We start from the raw sequence: 16,245 nt of genomic DNA on the forward strand, positions 1-16,245 counted from the left end.
TAGTCATTTAGGTTGCCCGAGTCTTTGGCTGCCACAAACCTTGCTGAAATTAATGTTCGTATCCATTTTGCTACTTTCCATTTGTGTATTTAATATGTTTCTCACAGTTGATTTGCTAGGTCAAAAGCTGTGTGCTTTTTATTTAGATAGATTTTACAGTTGATCCATCGTCGAGGCTGTATCTGCTCATCCTGCCACCAGCAGTGGCCCTGGTTTCATGCTTAATGGCTGCATTCTGGTCCGTTCTCCAGGGCAGCTTTGGGCAGGCTTGTGGTGCAGTCAGGTGTGGGCTGTCGAAAGGGCCCGTGGCACCATAGGTGGTAGGAGGAGGAGGGTGTGGTGGTGGCGACTGGGGTAAGCGGTGAGCTCAGGAAATGTTCAGGAAGTAGAATCTTTGTGAGGCGAGAGGTGTGGTGGTGAGGACAGGGCCCCCGGGGTCCCCAGCGGGGATGGCTGAGTAAGAGTGCTCCAGGAGTTCCAGGTGGTATCTAGGGCATGGCCTGGAAGCGGTGCTCCGAGCCCTCGTGCCAATGGCTGGGAGCTGGGCATCTGTCTCCCCTTCCTGCCTTTGCTTCTGCCCTGATAACTCGGGTATCTCAAATGTCACTGGAAACTGAATTTGTTTCTGCTGTGTGTGTCAGCTTTTTTCTCTACTCTTTGTGTTCCAAGAGCTATTGCATCTGCATAGATGCATCTGGTTAAAAAATCCAAGTCGTATTTGTAGAGAACCCCAACAGCTTTTAGTATTTTTGTAGTTGCAAAGATCAGCTCTTCCATTACTTTCAGGATTTTGTTCCTCAGAAAGGTCAGAGGCCCCCTAAGCATCTTGTCACACTTTTCCAGAAATTTCCCAGTAAGAAAGAGTTCTTAGGAAACAGTAGCCAAGCATCTAGACTCTGAAACTAGACTGCCTCAATTTAGAGCCTGGCTCTGCCGCTCAGCTGTGTGCCACTCAACAAGTTAACTCAAACTCTAAGCCTCAGTGTCCTCATCTGTACGATGGAGCTATTGAAAGTACCTGTGTCGTGGGGTTTTGTGAGGCTGAGAGCACATAAAGCGCCTAGACACAGCCAGGTGCCTCAGTTGCCGTCAGTGTTGCCCTCGCCGCTATTACTGTCGGTCAGATTTCAGATCTGCTTCGACTCAACGAGACAGCCAGGGATACTTCTGACCGTCACCCACCCACAGAGGAGGCCGAGTCCTCTGCTCACTGGAGCTTCCGTCCAACCTTCGTTTGTCACTGAATCATACTAAGCCTCTTCCTGCTCTAGCTACAGGGCTGACCTGAATGGAGTGTGTGGAAGTGAGCTGTAGCACTGGCTGGAAAGGGAAGCCCCTGGGGCTGGCGCTCTGGCACAGCGGGTTAAAGCCCTGGCCTGAAGGGCCAGCATCCCTTATGGGCACAGGTTCTAGTCCTGGCTGTTCCTCTTCCAATCCAGCTCTCTGCTATGACCTAGGAAAGCAGTAGAAGATGGCCGAAGTCCTTGGGCCTCTGCACCCACGTGGGAGGCCCGGAAGAAGCTCCTGGCTTCGGATCGGCGCAGCTCTGGCCATTGCGGCCATCTGGGGAGTTAACCAGCGGGTAGAAGACTTCTCTCTCTACCTTTCTCTGTAACTCTTTCAAATAAATAAAATAAATCCTTAAAAAAAGAAAAAGAAAAGAAAGTGAAGCCACAAAGTTTTTTTTTTTTTCCCCAAGATTTTATTTATTTGAGAGGTAGAGTTACAGACAGTGAGAGAGAGAGAGAGACAGAGAGAAAGTCTTCCTTCTGTTGGTTCACTCCCCAAATGGCTGCAACAGCTGGAGCTGCACCGATCTGAAGCCAGGAGCCAGGAGCTTTTTCCTGGTCTCCCATGTGGGTGCAGGGCCCAAGGACTTGGGCCATCCTCCACTGCTTTCCCAGGCCATAGCAGAGAGCTGGATTGGAAGAGGAGCAGCCAGGACTCAAACCTGCACCCATATGAGATGCCGGCACCACAGGCAGAGGATTAACCTACTGCACCTTGGCGCCAGCCCCAGTGTTTTTGTTTTTGTTTTTTTAAAGATTTATTTTAGGGCCAGCACCGTGGCTCACTAGGCTAATCCTCCACCTGCGGTGCCGGCACTCCGGTTCTAGTCCGGTTGGGGCGCTGGTTCTGTCCCTGTTGCTCCTCTTCCAGTCCAGCTCTCTGCTGTGGCCCGGGAAGGCAGTGGAGGATGGCCCAAGTGCTTGGGCCCCTGCACCTTCATGGGAGACCAGAAAGAAGCTTCTGGCTCCTGGCTTTGGATCAGCACAGCTCCAGCTGTTGCAGCCATTTGGGGAATGAACCAGCAGAAGGAAGACCTTTCTCTCTGTCTCTCTCACTGTCTAAATCTTCCTGTCAAAAAAAAAAAATTTTTTTTTTAAAGTTTTATTTATTTGAAAGAGTTACAGACAGAGGTAGAGACAGAGAAAGAGGTCTTCTATCCACTGGTTCATTCCGCAGATGGCTGCAACAGCCAAGAGCTGAGCTGATCCGAAGCCAGGAGCCAGGAGCTTCCTCTGGGTCTCCCACTTGGGTGCAGAGGCCCAAGCACTTGGGCCATCTTGCATTGCTTTCCCAGGCCATAGCAGAGTGCTGGGTTGGAAGTGGAGTAGCTAAGAGTAGAACCTTCGCCCACATGGGATGCCGGTGCTTCAGGCCAGGGCTTTAACCCGCTGTACCACAGCCCTGGCCCCATCCACAAAGTTCTATATGGATTGTAAGGACACTAAGCCTCGGATGGGCAGGTCCTTTTGCCTGAGAAGCACTCCACTTCTTGTACCCTAAGCAGGCTCGTCCTGCACACTAGACCCTGTGTGTGGGCTCTGCCAGCCTGGCCAGCGTGGCATGGCGTCTGCTCCAGCTGCCCCTGACCTGCTGTACCTGTACCTGCAAAAGTGCACGCAGCTTAGGTGAAGGCACAGGGCCAAGTGCTTCCAACATGGACATTAGAATCCCCACAGTTCATTTTACAACTGAGAAAATCTAGGTGCTGAGAGAGCAAATGACTTTCCCAAGGTCCCATGGCTTGGAGGAAGCTGAGCTGGGAGTCAGCCGGGGCTTGCTGACCTCAGAACGCTCTCTTACGTCCGGGTGTCATCCCGGGCATCACGCAGGTGTACCTAGCCGCTGCGCCACGTGTCACTGTGCTGCAGTGTTGTTTACACAGGATCTTAGCCTGTGCACTCTTGAAGGTCAGGCAGGAGCTGTCTCGTTTATTTTTGTACCCACACTACTGCTACCCAAGAAAAGTACTGAAATTTTGGAGGTGCACAGAGGGGGTGAGGAGCTTGTCCAAGTCCCACAGCACACTGCTGCCAAAAGCAGAAACCAAGGGCTGGCAGAGAAGCGGGAAGGAAGGAAACTGGGCCCGTTGGTGTCGGTATTGCTCACCTGCCCCACCCCCGCCTCCTGGCCCAGCTGCCAGAGAGTGACTCACCCGGAGCTCCCTCCAGAGGGGAGGCTCTGCCTTCCAGCGCTGGCCTGGGCCGTCTTGCCGGCCCTGTGTACATGAGGACCTGGGGATCTGGTTACCCACCACCTCCCGTGCCTCTCTCTGACAATCACCCCGCTGTGCTCACAGAGCCTTACAGCGTGTCGGGCTCTTCCAGGTCCCTTATGTCATTTGGTTCAAGCCCCTTGGCCCTTTTTCCAGGTAAGTAAAGGCAGAGGTTTTCATGTGAAGCCTCTGTGAGCAAATGACTTGCCTGTTAGCAAGCCATGAACAAGGCAGTGAGCGCCTAGGTTGTCTTCCTATGCATCAGTTTTGCTTATGTGTCAATTGTATCTGTAGGAAAAATCCCCAGAAGTGGAATTGCTTGGCCAAAGAGTATGCATGTTGTGGTGTTGACACTTCTTGCCAGACTGCTGATTGGTGCCCGTCATCAGTGTCAGAGACTCCTCTTCCCCACAGCCTCACCACCTCAATGTGTGACCAAATGCATGGTGGACTCTAATTTGAGCTTTCCTTATTAAGAGTGAGAGTGAACGTTTTCCCCCTATGGTTGAGCTATCTATAATCCCTGTTCTGTGAATCTTCTCTTTGTTTCCTGGGGGTGTGTGCAAATTCTGATTTGACACATCCTGCTGAATTGTCCCCTCAGAAAGGCTGGACAGGCTTGTACTTGATCCAGAGGTACACACCCCCAACCCCTAGCTGCCTCTCCTGGGCATCATTGTGTAGGCTTGCTGCTCTGAGCCCCCGTCTCTTCCCCTCTTGCAGCCTTCCACCCTGGGGCTTCAGGGCCTCATTCTGCCAAAATCTGCCCTCTCCAGGTGGCTCCCCTCTTAGCGTGTTTTTCCTGTTGGTTTTTAAGTGTCATTTATTAGCCAGACTGTGGTAGATGCCACACCTGTGTGTGATTCCTTCTCCCAGGGACACTGGTGCCTTATCCACAGAGTAGACATGGTGACAGTGGAATCCTGGCACTGTGATGAGCCTGTGGCTGTTGTGGAGAGAATTCACTGAGGCATGAGCGGAAGTCTAATCAGGCATTGCTGGTACTTTTGGTGGCTATGATATAAAATAGTTGGGGAATAGGCTTGTCCTAGCTGGGGATCCTGGAAGGACTTCATGGCGAGGACATTTGCTGGGCCCCTGAGGACGGAGAGTGTGAGGAGGGCGTTCTGAGCCTGGAAGCTTTTGACTACAAACTTAAATCAGGATTACAGGGGTAGACTTCAGCCTAGCGTTTATGATGCCTGCATTCCATGTTGGAGGACCCAGGTTCAATCCCTGACTCCAGTTTCTTGCTAATGCAGATAGAAATCTAAACCAGGCTTACATGACCATCAATGAGTGCTCCTCAGAAAGCCTTACGTGTGGGGCAGGCATTGTGGCACAGCAGATTAAGTCACCACGTGGCATGTCTGCGTCCCATTTTACAGTGCCTGATCCAGGTCTCAACAGCTCTACTTCTGCCCAGCTCCTGCTGATGCACCTGGGAGGCAGCCGATGATGACTCAAGTACTCGTGCCTCACCTGGTGGAGCTTCTGGCTCCCGGCTTCAGCCTAATCCCGCCCTGGCTGTTGCAGGCATTTGGGGAGGAGTGAACCAGCAGTGGGAGGTCTGTCTCTCTCTCTGCTTTTCAAATAAATAAAAAATAAACAATTTTAAAAGTCTTATGACAGGAAGCAGATATAATTCCCATGTTGCACTATTACTCCATTTTCAGTTCTTTTCCATTATTTTGATTTCATTTAATTTTTTTGGTAAACATTTATCCTTTGTCAGCTCTTTCCTCACATCGGATTCTTGCCAACTGTAGCATCTGCCATTGTAAACTTGATTGTGGCTTTTATTTTTTTTTTTTAAAGATTTATTTATTTGAAAGAGTTACAGAGAGAGGTAGAGACAGAGAGGTCTGGGGCTGGCTCCATGGCACCGGTATCCCATATGGGCACCGGTTCTAGTCCCAGCTGCCCCTCTTCCAATCCAGCTCTCTGCTATGGCCTAGGAAAGCAGTAGAAGATGGCCCAAGTCCTTGGGCCCCTGCACCCACATGGAAGACCAAGAAGAAGTACCTGGCTCCTGGCTTCAAATCAGCGCAGCTCTGGCTGTTGTGGCCTTCTGGGGAGTGAACTAACAGAAGGAAGACTTTCTCTCTGTCTCTCCCTCTCATTGTCTATAACTCTACCTCTCAAATAAATAAGTAAAATCTTTAAAAAAAAAAAAAAAAAGAGAGAGAGTTCTTCCATCTGCTGGGTCACTCCCCAGATGGCCGCAATGGCCGGAGCTGCACCGATCCAGAGCCAGAGGCTTCCTCTGGATCTCCCATGTGGGTGCAGGGGTCCAAGCACTTGGGCCATCTTCTGCCCTCCCAGCCCATAGCAGAGAGCTGGATCAGAAGAGGAGCCAGCCGGGTCTCGAACCAGTGCCCATATGGGATGCCGGCGCTGCAGGCCAGGGCTTTAACCCGCTATGCCACAGCGCTGGCCCCATAGCTTTTATTCTTACCATGTTCAGGTCTCTCCCAGTCAGATTTCAGTTTTGTCAAGATTTTCTCTCCTTGCATTTGGTGACTTCTCAAGTGCCATTTCAGCCACAGTCGTTTGTTTGTGCCAGTTCATAAAATTCACTACATATTGGATAAAAGATTAATCGTATTTCGCTCTTACATGATCTATAAGAAAATTGGGAACAGTTCTCATAAGGGCTGGGCCTGCCCCTGTGTCACTAGTTTCCGGAGTTGTTTTGTTTTGTTTTGTTTGTTCTGGTTATTACATGTTAGGACTGCCCCTGCCATAACCCTTCTGCCCAGATGTACACGCCCTTTGTTCTCTGGGCTGTCTCCATCAGCGTCCAGTCTTCGAAGTGGCAGAACGGCAGGATCCAAGTATCTTGTCCCTGGGGCAGATGGGTAGGCAGCGTTGCCGGCAGAAGAAACAGCACCCGCAGAAGCCTTGAAGCAGGAAAACGTGAGAAGTCCTGGGCACCTGACGACCAGGCTGCTGGGGAGTGGGGTCTAAGATGAGTGAGGGTCTCTGTGAGCCAGAACTGAGCCCCAGCTCAGCCAGGTCTCTCTTCTCTCCTAGAACGCCTCGGACATGCCTGAAACCATCACCAGCCGAGACGCTGCCCGCTTCCCCATCATTGCCAGCTGCACCCTCTTGGGGCTCTACCTCTTTTTCAAGGTAAGTCCTTGACCTCTTGTGTCATTTGGTTTAAATAACTTTATTTTACTTTGTTTTATTTTTCCCATCACAAAAGCCATGCATGTTCATTTGTAGAAAATAAAAAGCAGGGGAAAATAATTGATTGACGCATAGATCGGATGCCAGGGTCAAGTACCATTAGTGTCCAGAACCCTCTCCCTCCAGTCTTTGTTTTCTCCATGTACTTTTTGGTTTGTTTTCGTGATCTCAGTTTGGTTTCACTGTACTGTTGATGTTGGGGTGGGGATGTGTCTCAGACATACCTCTGCCATACTAATTGCCTTTTTTTTTTTAATTTATCGAGGTTTATTTTCCCAATAAAAGTTACACAGGCTCAGTGTTGAAAAGCTGGAAAACTCAGAAAAGTAAAAAGGGGGAAACAGCAGTCATCCAAAACCCCACCAGAGACAGCCCCAGTTTCCCTCTGGAGGTGTGTCCTTCCACTGTTTCTCCCCGTGCATGGTCCCCACAGCCGGGCCCCGCGGTGTGTTCAGTGCGTAGCTGCTTTTTTCACTCCACATTAATGACATCATGAGCATTTTCTCATGTTACTGCGAACTCTCCTTCTGACTTTTTAAAAAAGATAACTACTATTTTCTGATTATACAAGTCATACATAGAGAAAACAATGTCAAGTGAGAGAAAAGCAAATCCACACAATGCAGAAGTAGTCACTGTTAACGTTCTGACATATCTCTTCAGGTTTTTAGTAGCATGTTTGTTAGCATAATTATAACTGTAATATTTTAATTTTTGGAGTTTCATTTTTGTTGTTGGGTTTCTAGGATTCTTTTTGGTTTTTGTTTTTGTTTTTGATTTTGGAGGTGGAGCACACTTCCTTTTGCTGATTCATTTCGCAGGTACCCGCAACAGCCAGGGTGGGCTAAGACTGGAACCACAATGAACTCAGTTGCTTGAGCCATCACCTGCTGCCTCCCAGGGTCCACATTGGCAGAAAGCTGGAGTCGGGAGCTGGCACTGGGAATCGAACTGCCAGTGTGGGACACAGATGCCAACCACAAGGCCAAATGCCCTCCCTCTTCTTGTTTTCTGGAGTTTGGGGAGCATTTTTGGTTTTTGTCTTTTTAAGATTTATCTATCTGTGTATTTATTTTGAAGGCAGATTGACAGAGAAGGAGAGACAATCTCCCATCCAATGGTTCACTCCCTAAATACCCACAAAAGCTGGGGCTAAATCAGGCCAAAGTCATTAGCCAGGAACTCCATCTGGGTCTGCTGTGTACGTGACAGGAACCCAAGTGCTTGGGCCATTACCTGCTGCCTCTAAGGTGCAGTAGCAGGAACCTGGATCCAAAATGAAGGCAGGTCTTGTTCCGAAGCATTCTGACATGGGATGCCAGTGTCCAAAGTGGCAGCTTGACCTACTACACCACAACACTCACCCATTTTTTTTTTTAATAGTACATCAGAGGCACTTTTTCCCTGATCATTGTTAATTCCTCAATGATAACCTTTTAATTCACATTTCAAAAGTATGTGTCCATGATACAGGGCGAGCCCGTGGCATAGTGGTTAAGACACCACTGGGAACACCCACATCCCATGTCAGAGTGCCTCGGCACAAGTCCCTGCTCCACTTCCAGTCCAGCTTCCTGCTGTTGCTCACCCTGGAAGGCAGCAGATAATGCTGCAAGTACGGGGTCCCTGCCACCCACTGGGAGGTGCAGATTGAATTTCACCTCCTGGCTTCAGCCTGCACTGCCCCTGCTATTGCAGGCATTTGTGGGATGAGCCAGCAGATGGAAGGCACCTCTCTTTTTCTATCAGCCTTTAAAATAAATAAAATAGCCGGCGCCCTGGCTCAACAGGCTAATCCTCCGACTTGCGGCGCTGGCACACCAGGTTCTAGTCCCGGTCGGGGCTCCGGATTCTATCCCAGTTGCCCCTCTTCCAGGCCAGCTCTCTGCTGTGGCCCGGGAGTGCAGTGGAGGATGGCCCAGGTCCTTGGGCCCTGCACCCCATGGGAGACCAGGAGAAGCACCTGGCTCCTGCCATCGGATCAGCGCAGTGCGCCGGCCGCAGCGCGCCTACCGCGGCGGCCATTGGAGGGTGAACCAACGGCAAAGGAAGACCTTTCTCTCTGTCTCTCTCTCTCACTGTCCACTCTGCCTGTCAAAAAAATAAATAAATAAATAAATAGAAATTATTCTTAAAAACATGTACATTATTTAAATTTTTTCAGTCTACCAAAAGGTACATTGTACATGAGCTATCAGCCTCTCCCAACTATGTCTTTTCTTTTTTCTTTCTTTCTTTTTTTTTTTTTTTTTTTGACAGAGTTTGAGAGAGAAACAGAGAGAAAGGTCTTCCTTCCATTGGTTCACCCCCCAAATGGCTGCTATGGCTATGTCGATCCAAAGCCAGGAGCCAGGTGCTTCCTCCTGGTCTCCCATGCGGGTGCATGGGCCATCCTCCACTGCCCTCCCAGGCCACAGCAGAGAGCTGGACTGGAAGAAGAGCAACCAGGACTAGAACCCGGCGCCCATATGGGATGCTGGCGCTGCAGGTGAAGGATTAACCAAGTGAGCCACGGCGCTAGCCCCTATGTCTTAAGATTCTATTAGATATAGGTCTATGTTAATGTTCAAAGTTTTCAGTATGTGCATCACACATACAGCTCTTAGTGTGGAGGTGTTTTTGTATTGACACCGTCAGATCTGCCTCGTTCTGCTGACCGCTGCTCCTGGCTCTGCTCTGCAGGGTGCCCACGGTGGGGATATCACAGCAGCTCTGCCAGGAACACCTTCCTGCCCGTCCTTTCTTCAGGTGTCCCTGCAGCAGGATGACCAGGTCACACAGTGTCTCCTTTTGTAATTGGACAGAGTGCCAAGCAGCCTTCCAGAAAGAGGATCTTACATTCCTCCTCTCCGGAGTTCTGGCCTCCTCATTCTCATGTGCATTTCCTAGCACCAAAATTTCTAGCTTTCACCAGTCTGTGCTCAGGAGCACAATTTTCAGTACCTGTTTCCTGTTCATGAGTCCCTCATTGTCAGATCAGAAATACTGTATGTCGTGGTGTCAGAATAACCCCACAAGCAGATACATCACAGATGACCAGAGCAGCGCCTTCACTTTAAAGAGAAAATATTCTGATTTTTTTTTTCTTTTAAAAATAAGGATGCATCAAACAATATTCACTCACCCATTTTTTTTTTCCTTTTTTTTCCTGGCCCTCGGTGAAGAACTCAATTTTGATCGAATGCCTTGATTCATAGCATACCATCCTCAGTCCATGCCAGGTTCCCCTTACTGTTTTCCATTCCCTTCACCCCTGGTTCCCACCTCATTTCCCGCCTCCATGTCCCTTTCTGCCAGAGGTACCTGCTGCCTGTTTGGTTTCTGTCCTTATATGGGGTACAGTGTGGTGTGTCGGCATGTGGGGGAGACTCGTGTTTCCGTAATTGGTTCTGTGCGTCCTCCCTTGCCTTTTCCTCCCCCTGTACTTGGTGGGTCTCTGTAGCTCTGCGTGCCTCAGCCCACTGCTTCTGACTTTGCTTTTGGCAGGTGTTTCTCAAGTCACTGCTGTGCTGAGGGCAGGAACACACACCCAGGCCCTTGCTTCCAGACCCTCTAACATGTTAAATATATAGGACTCTTTCTTTTTGTTTTTTTTCTTGGACAGGCAGAGTTAGTGAGAGAGAGAGACAGAGAGAAAGGTCTTCCTTCCATTGGTTCACCTCCCCAAATGGCTGCTATGGCAGCGCACTGCGCAAATCCAAAGCCAGGAGCCAGGTGCTTCCTCCTGGTCTCCCATGCGGGTGCGGGGCCCAAGGACTTGGGCCATCCTCTACTGCACTCCCGGGCCACAGCAGAGAGCTGGACTGGAAGAGGAGCAACTGGGACAGAATCCGGCACCCTAACCAGGACTAGAACTTGGGGTGCTGGTGCCGCAGGCGGAGGATTAGCCTTGTGAGCCGCAGTGCCGAACTAGGTAGGACTCTTTCTTTAGGGCAGATGCCCAAAAGGAGTTCTGGCCGCACAGAGTGTGAACTTGCTTTCCAAGTCTCTGGCTCCATGTTGCCGAGCCAGTCCTCCCCTCCAGGCAGGTGAGCCCACCTGCCCGGTGCCAGGAGCAAGAGCATACCTCTTCCCCAGGCCTCTACGGTTCTGCGGCTGCATGGACGTTGCAGCCTCCAGGCTGCACCTGAACTCCAGCCCAACACCTTCTTGGCTGTGTTCACAGGAAAAGGGCCACCACAGCAGGTCTCGCTCAACCTCTCTCTCCCCTCCTCCTGCTTAGGGAACTAAGTTTGTAACTGCATTTTACATTTTTTAAGGTTTTATTTTATTTATTTGAAAGGCAAAGTTAGAGGGAGAGGAAGAAATAGAGATTCCATCTGCTGGTTCATTCCCCAAATGGCTACAACACCTGGGGCTGTACCAGCCCAAAGCCAAGAGCTTCTTCTGGGACTCCCACATGGGTGCAGGGGCCCAAGCACTTGGGCCATCTTCCACTGCTTTCCTAGGCCATCAACAGAGAGCTGGATGGGAAGTGGAACAGCCAGGACTCTAACTGGTGCCCATGTGGCATGCCAGCATTGCAGGCAGCGGCTTAACCCACTGTGTTGTAACACCAGCCCCTGCATTTTACATTTTTATAGCTGTATGTTTTCCTGAGGCTTCAGCAGTCCCACAGATAGGCTGTAACACCCTGTCCGAGGGCCAGGGGCAGCACTGCAATAAGCTGATCCCACCTTAAGTTTCCCTTCTTGCTGTGCCGTGACTATGAACCAGTGGCATTCAAACACATCAGTGAAACGCTGTCCTGTCATTAGTTCGTGTGTTCTGTCCTGGGCCCAGTGAAGGCATCTGGCTGCACGGCTCCTTCTGGGGGACCTGAGAGTGGAATACATCATTTCATTTCACGTGCATCTCTGACAGACTTCCCGTCTGAGCTTATGGTGATCCCAGCCGCATCGCCAGCTGCGCTGGTAAATGGGAGAGGAAGTCCCCTTGATGGGGTCTGTAAGGATCACTCCCACACAGTCAGAGAAGCATATGAAATCAGGGCACTTACTCTACCCACAGGCCCTGGAGAGGGAGTCATGGCATGCCACATGGGGGCCACACGGGGGAGCTCCTAGGGTGTGAGCTCAGCCAAGCAGGTGGCAGGGCAGGGCGAGTGCCCTTGCTGGGCTTCACCTGGGCTTCAGGTGGAGTAAGCAAACATAGGGAGAGCTCGTAGTGTGTCTGGATGCCACTGGGTCACAGCTGGGGCAGGCGAGAAGGGGAGCTCTGGCAGGGACTGCCTTCTGATGCATCTGCTCAGCTGGTAGGGTGCACATGACTTGTTTGTGGAGACGTGGAGGCAGAGGAAAATAAGAAGTTTTTAAAATTTACAGTACGGTAACATTTCTCATCAGCCTAGCCTTGCCTTTATCTTACTCTGTTTAAAACAGATTGCTTGGGGCCGGTGCCATGGCACAGTAGGTTAATCCTTTGCCTGTGGTGCCAGCATCCCCTATGGGCGCCAGTTCGAGTCCTGGCTGCTCCTCTTCTGATCCAACTCTCTGCTGTAGCCTGGGAGGGCAATGGAAAATGGCCCAAATCCTTGGGCCCCTGCATCCATGTGGGAGACCTGGAGGAGGCACCTGGCTCCTGGCTTCAGATCAGCGTGGCTCTGGCCATTGTGGCTGTTTGGAGGGTGAACCAGTGGAGGGAGGACCTTTCTCTCTTTCTCTCCCTCTCACTATCTGTAACTCTACTTCTCAGATAAATAAATAAAAACTTAAAAAAATAAAAGGTTGCTTTGAGGCAGCTTATAAAAATTAAATTGAAAGGTATATGAAAAACAAGAAACTGAGGTGAAGGAGAAAAATTAAATGAAATCACCTACAGTAAGCTTTGGTTAGGGCCTTATCCAGAAGCTGTGCTCTGAAACCCTGCACCGTGGACGCCTGCAGGAAGGGGGCCATAGGTGTGGCTCTGACTGGTTTGCACCCAGAGCACAAAGGAAAGTAAGATGTGGTGCTCGATTCACACAGTCCACGCGGCCCCAGAGAGGTTCATCCCGAGGGGCCCACACTGACGGGTGAGGCACTCCTCGTCCTCCCGAATCAAACACCATCCATACGCCCGCGAAGTGCGTTCCTAGGTCTTGTCCTGCCGCGTGCTCATTGGAGGCCATAGATTTGCTCCGTGCAGTCCTTCTGCATTTCTGAGCGCTGCGTGCTCAGGACGCTGCCGTGAGAGAAGCAGCTGCCATCCGTGCCATGCATGAGTGTGACGCTTCAGCTCTGAGAAGGGCAGTGGAGGCTGTGCCCGCAGGGCTGGCAAGCAGGCCAGAACCAGCCCAGGGTGACGCGCTGCACCCACATGAGGCACGGGCTCAGACCCTGGCCCTTGGGTCCACCCCGCTCCGTGGCAGCCCCTCCACACACTGCAGCCTTTCTGCTGCCTGGCGCTCCCGCGTGCCCCAGGCCAGGGCTCCCGCGCCCTCTGCTGGATGACACAGGGCCCTCCTCACGGGCTGCCTGCTCCGCCCTCGGGCTGCGGCATCTTCCGCACGGTGACGGAAGGATGCTCCCAGGCCATCCCATTCTGTCCCGGCGAGCCCTCGGTGCTCCAGTTCCGACCGGATTCACCCACACGGATCTGAAGTCTTTCCTGGCGCTGTAGGGTCTGGGTCCCTCTCACCTCCTACCCTCATCCCTGGGCACTCGTTTTGCTCCCTCAGCTCTAGGCCCACAGGCCCTCCCTGCTTCCTGCACACTTACACATGACCCACCTGCAGACCTCGGCATCTGCTCTTCCTTGGCCTCCCACGCACATCCCCCATATATCCCCACTCCCTTACTTTCCTTCGTTTTCAATCCCGTCATCCTGGCCTTCCCCAGCCACTGCTCCAAGGTAGTGGCTCTGCTCCTTCAGTCTCTCTCTTTGCTCTGCTCCATGTTTCTTTACGCCCATCACGGTGGGACTGTGTGTGTAAGTGTGTGTGTAAGTGTGTGTATAAAGCAGTCCTCCCTCTCCGGCACCTGAGCTCTGTGAAGACGGGACCTTGGCCGTATTCCTTGCTCTGTGTATGTGCTGAGGGGGGGGGGGGGGGGAGGCGGGTCAAGGAGATGCCCTGCGAGCGTGTCTGGACCGGGGACCAAGTCAGCGTCCAGGACTGAGTGAGGAAGAGAGAAGACCGAGGCTGCCTGTGGGTGGGAACGGGGGCCGGCGGGGGATGTGAGCCCTCGTCGTGGAAGGCAGAGGGAACTGTGGTGAGACTTTAGGCAGGGGAGCATCAGGGTCAGGCAGATGCTGAGACACCCCCACAGCAGCCCTCTGTCCGACACGCAGCTCTTCACTCCCTCCCAGGTAGCCAGCAGCCAGTGCAGCTGGGGGGACGGGCATTGCCTTGGCAAAGTCCAAAGTGAACAACACGTGACAGCTGGCTTTGGAGTGCTGTGACCGAGTGCTTCTCAGTGCCGCACAGTAAGACCGAGAAGCGGCTGTCAGGGCTGCTGGCCCAGTTCCCGACTGCCCTCAGGAGGGCACGGGGCCACACAGGTGTCTGGTGACAAGCATGCTGAGGCCCCGGTAGTCATCCATGGGGGCTTCCTGGAGTTGTGAGCAGGGAGGAGGAAATCCGAGACAGCTGCCTTGGGGCCTGGACTTCAGACCCCGTGCCGGCGGTGGGCTCGAGCCTAACAGCTGCCTGACTCCAACAGTGGTGCCGCAGCGTAAACCTAGAGACTCCTCTGCCCCTCCCCCCCTTTTATCTGCAGAGCTGCAGGAACGAGAGTGCCCTGGTGTGTCTGAGATTGTCCCTCACAGTCCCCTGCATCCAGAGGGCTGAGGCCACACCAAGGAAAAGTAGGACTCTGGTTACCTCCCAGCCACTGGCAAGCCTGACTTCCTGTTTTTCTTTGTATTTCCGCCTCAGATATTTTCCCAGGAGTACATCAACCTCTTGCTGTCCATGTATTTCTTCGTGCTGGGAATCCTGGCCCTGTCCCACACCATCAGGTCAGAAGGATCTCTGCACCATTTGAAGCCACTTTCTCGGGAGTCAAGACAGGGTCTTGGATGACAGCATGACCCTGGTGTCACTGAAAGCCAGGTTTGAACCCTGGCTGTAAAACCCAAGGGAATCTTTACCTGTGTCGCACTGAGGTGACCTAGGACAAGAACTGTAACCTCTTGAGGCCTCAGTTTCTTTGCAGGGACAGGGGAGAGTGTCCAGTGGATGTCGCCCACCACCATGGTGGTCAGGACAGTTATCTGTGAGCTGTGGTGTCCTGTTGTCACGGTACTGAGATGAGCAGTACTAGGGCCACCTGCCAGGTGCTGCAGCCTGCTGTGCACCAAGCACTAGGCGAGGCCCTCACACTGTGTCTTGTGTCCTGATGAGGGAGAGGCAGGCTCGTGAGGAGTAAAGAACTCTGGAATCTGACTACCAGCTATGAGTCCAGACTCTGCCACTTAATTATCCTGTGACCTTGGGCAAGTTACTTCATCTCTCTGGCCTCAGTTTCCTCATGAATGGGGGAAGTAATAGTCCCTTCCTCATGGGGTCATTGGAAAACTTCTAGCACTTAATATGGCACTTAATATGGTCAATAATTATTAACTGTTTATCTTTGTTAACTTGCCGGACAGCCTTAGGTGGTCAACCTTTGCATTTGGTCCATTGTTACACTCAGGAAAATTGAAGCTCAGAGAGGCTGAGAAATTGGCTGGGATCACCCAGCTGGTGAGTAATAGGGCCAGGGTTCACACCGAAGTCTGTAGCCCCGGAGCCTGTCTCCTCCCACTGCAACCTGCTCAGACTGCAGGGTGCTCATTCAAAGGATAGGGGTGACCCAGGCCATAGTGCTGCGGGGCTGTCTTTGGCAGTTTGGACAAGCTGGCTCTGCACTGTGCAGGACTGCCCCATGCACTACAGACATCTGGTGGCCTGGCCTCGTCACCTGCAGTGTAGCCCCAAGCCCTTCGAGTTCATGGCGTCGCACAGAGGTGCCCAGCATGTTTCTGTCTGCCTGTTGAGGTAGTAGAGCCTCAGGCTCAGAGCCGCTGATAGACCAAGAGCAGAGCAGCTACCCGGAGTAAAGAAATGGCTGGAACAGGGCTTTGAAGAGTAGGAAGCCTGGAAGAGGGACAGGCCAGGCCAGGCCAGGAGCTGGAAGGTGTGTGAGCACTGAGGTACAGTCAGGATCTTCCCCGAGCATTCAAAGAAAAAACTAAAGAGAAAGCACAGGATCTACTCAGGAAAGGCCAAGGTTGGTGTGGCTTCATCTCTAGGCACTGTGGCACAGCCAGACATAGTCAGACCATGAGCTCGAGACACAGACAGCCTGGGACCAAGTTAAGTATAAGTTACCAGGCTCTCGGAGCACCAGTTTGGCCGTGTCTGAAATGGAGAGGCTACAGGGTAGAGGCAGCATCGACTGAGCCGCTGTCCACAGTGCACCTGGAGCACAGGGCCAGAGTGCAGCCAGCTGAGTGGCTGGCCCGCGGTTACACTGTGGGGACTTCAACTCTGGTGTTTCAGCCAAGCCTAGTGTCATCTTGACCTGAACTGACCCCTTACCCGTAGGATCTTCTGGCCACTTTCAGAGAATTATGGCTGTAGTCCC

The 16,245-nt window shown here is 52.0% G+C and overlaps 1 protein-coding gene across 2 annotated transcripts in view; it reads left to right on the top strand.

Moving 5' to 3' along the window:
- Positions 1 to 16,245, top strand: part of HM13 (histocompatibility minor 13) — a 42,241-nt gene that overhangs the window by 4,314 nt on the left and 21,682 nt on the right. For both annotated transcript variants that reach the window (XM_062203989.1, XM_062203988.1), the window contains exons 2-3: positions 6,539 to 6,637; positions 14,553 to 14,635. In XM_062203989.1, coding sequence (XP_062059973.1) covers positions 6,539 to 6,637; positions 14,553 to 14,635 — 182 coding nt within the window. The remainder of the gene's footprint in view (positions 1 to 6,538; positions 6,638 to 14,552; positions 14,636 to 16,245) is intronic.

This window comes from Lepus europaeus, chromosome 10 (assembly GCF_033115175.1).
Source record: "Lepus europaeus isolate LE1 chromosome 10, mLepTim1.pri, whole genome shotgun sequence".
Classification (NCBI taxonomy): Eukaryota; Metazoa; Chordata; class Mammalia; order Lagomorpha; family Leporidae; genus Lepus; species Lepus europaeus.